This window comes from Bison bison, unplaced genomic scaffold (assembly GCF_000754665.1).
Source record: "Bison bison bison isolate TAMUID 2011002044 unplaced genomic scaffold, Bison_UMD1.0 scf7180017864078, whole genome shotgun sequence".
Classification (NCBI taxonomy): Eukaryota; Metazoa; Chordata; class Mammalia; order Artiodactyla; family Bovidae; genus Bison; species Bison bison.
This window is the reverse complement of record NW_011494650.1, coordinates 349,422-352,017: the sequence shown is the minus strand read 5'-3', so window position 1 is coordinate 352,017 and position 2,596 is coordinate 349,422. Positions and strand designations below refer to the sequence as shown.

The 2,596-nt window shown below is 53.7% G+C and overlaps 1 protein-coding gene across 1 annotated transcript in view; it reads right to left on the bottom strand.

Annotated features, from left to right (window-relative positions):
• Positions 1–2,298: 2,298 nt before the first annotated feature.
• Positions 2,299–2,596, bottom strand: part of VPS28 (vacuolar protein sorting 28 homolog (S. cerevisiae)) — a 4,653-nt gene continuing 4,355 nt past the window's right edge. Inside the window, exon 12 of the mRNA XM_010837585.1 lies at positions 2,299–2,548. Within this exon, the coding sequence (XP_010835887.1) occupies positions 2,431–2,548 (118 nt within the window). The 3' untranslated portion in view covers positions 2,299–2,430. The remainder of the gene's footprint in view (positions 2,549–2,596) is intronic.

The following is a 2,596-nucleotide window of genomic DNA, read 5'->3' as shown; positions in this document are numbered from 1 at the left end:
TTGGGCTCCAAAATCACTGCAGATGGTGACTGCAGCCATGAAATTAAAAGACACTTACTCCTTGGGAGAAAAGTTATGACCAAACTAGACAGGATATTAAAAAGCAGAGACATTACTTTGCCAACAAAGGTCCATCTAGTCAAGGGTATGGTTTTTCCAGTAGTCATGTATGGATGTGAGAGTTGGACTACAAAGAAAGCTGAGCGCCGAATTGATGCTTTCGAACTGTGGTGTTGGAGAAGACTCCTGAGAGTCCCTTGGACTGCAAGGAGATCCAACCAGTGCATCCTAAAGGAAATCAGTCCTGAATATTCCTTGGAAGGACTGATGCTGAAGCTGAAACTCCAATACTTTGGCTACATGATGCGACAAACTGACTCATCAGCAAAGACCCTGATGCTGGCAAAGATCGAAGACAGGAGGAGAAGGGGACAATGGACGATGAGATAGTTGGATGGCATCACCAACTCAATGGACATGAGTTTGAGTAAACTCCAGGAGTTGGTGATGGACAGGGAGGCCTGGTGTGCTGCACTCTGTTGACATAAAAAAAAAAAAAAAAGATGTACAACTTAAGAGTTGCGATCAAGTTTTATTTGGAGCAAAATGAGGACTGCAGCCCAGGAGGCAGCATCTCAGCTCTGAGAGACTGCTCCAAAGTGGCAGTGGGGGAAAGTCAATATTGATGAAGGGGGAGTTCAATACTATGAAGCACTCATTTTACAAAAGGTTTTTTGTTAATCATGAGGATCTGATGTTACCATGAAGGAATTTATTTAGTGCTTCTCTGGATGTGAGGAGATGCAAGGACTGAGATAATAAAATCTGTTCCTAAAAACATCCAACTATCTAAAGACCAGTCCCACCAGATTCTCTGGAGCACAGAGTGCCTCCCTCCACCCTGAACTCTCTCGGGGGGTGTTGAAGGTCTACAGCTATAGGGGCATGGGGTTCAATCTCTGTAGAGGCAGATGGCAAATGCCTTTGCTCTTCAGTCGTTGGCAATTTTCTTGTAAGTACCAATTTGTAGTTAACAAGTCCATGGGGTTGCAAAGAGTCGGACACGACTGAGCGACCAAACTGAACTGACTCTTCACACTTAGAGGTCTCTAGAGTTTTCAGAATCCAGAATGGTAGGTGGAGGTGGCAGGAGTAGTGGGGGCCTGTGAGAAGGGTTCTGGAGATGAGTGGAGGCAATGAGACCCCAAGGACCTCCCTGGCCCTCTGCCCCTTGGGCTCCCTAGACAGCAGGGCTTTGGGGCTAAGGCTCACCCACTCTCTCAAGGTCACTGGGAGGAGCCCTGAAGGCCAATCTAGTCTCGGGCGTCCCCAGACTCAAGCCTGAGTGCAATTCCTGAGTTCTCTCCCCACTGCTGTTTCTGGACCAGCAGCAGAGACTGTGGGCACCACACACAGCACAGTCCACACTCACAACGTCAGCCCCCCACCTGCCACCCTGCTCTCACACAGAGACACACACACACATGCGTGAGCTCTGCTCCCCCCAACACATACACATGGCTCTGAGAGCCTTGCTGGCATCCAGGACTCCTGGGTACAATCCTAAGCCCTCACTGGCCAGTCGCCACCCCGCCTGTCTTCCTGCACCCCTCTCCTCCTTTTCCAGCAACCTTGCTCATTCCCCTCATCCTCTGCTCATGCTGAGTCCACAGGAAGCGCACCTCCACACTGCCCCCTCGAAACACCACACTTTACCTTGTTGCCTTTAGAAGCCATATATGAAGAAGAACCACTAAGAAAATGTTACAGTAAAACTGGCCTGTCCCTAGTCCCAACACCATAGGTGCTGAGACTAACCCACCTTGGCACCCAGAGCCTTGGTCTCTGGTTTGTTGCTGTCTGTCTGAAGGGCACGGATGTGAACAGCACGGGCCTGAGGCCCTGGAGCGGGCACAGGGAGCAGGGGGTGCTTCCCCACCAGGCTTTGGGTGAGGCCAGTCCAGGGGTTCCGAGCTGTCCACTGCTCCTGGGTGAGGACTGCCCTTGGCAGCTGTCAGCTGGGACTCCAGTGAGCCCTGCGCGAGGATGGGTCCTGCTGCAAAGGTGTGAGCCTGCCCCAGCTGCCCGTCTCCAGGGCCGGGAGATACTGCTGGGGCTGTGGCCAGACCGCCAAGCCCAGGCAGCACAGCCTCCTGCTCTCAGACTGGGGGTGGCTGTGGCCGGCAGATTTACTCAGCCCTGCCTGTGTGTCAGACTGTGCCCACCAGAGGTCAATGCCTGCTCCCAGGCCCGAGAGGACAGACAGGGAAGGGCTGGAGAGGGAGGACTGCCCTCAGCAGCAGGTCAGAAAACAGCTTTATTGGGGAGAGGGGACTCCAGACGCCATGAACAGACAGACGGGTGGTCGTGGAAAGCAGGTGTCCGGGGAAGCAGGAACCATGGCAGAAGGCGGGCCTGGGGAGCCAGGGCTCAGGCATGCAGGAAGCGGTTGAAGGCGTTGTAGGCCGACTCCAGGTCGAAGAGCATCTGGCGCACCTGGGAGTCATCCAGCTCGTCTGAGGCCGACATGCCACTCAGGGTCTGCAGCCTGCAGGGCACAGGGTACAGCGCCTGCCTGTGTGTGTGGTGGTGGAGG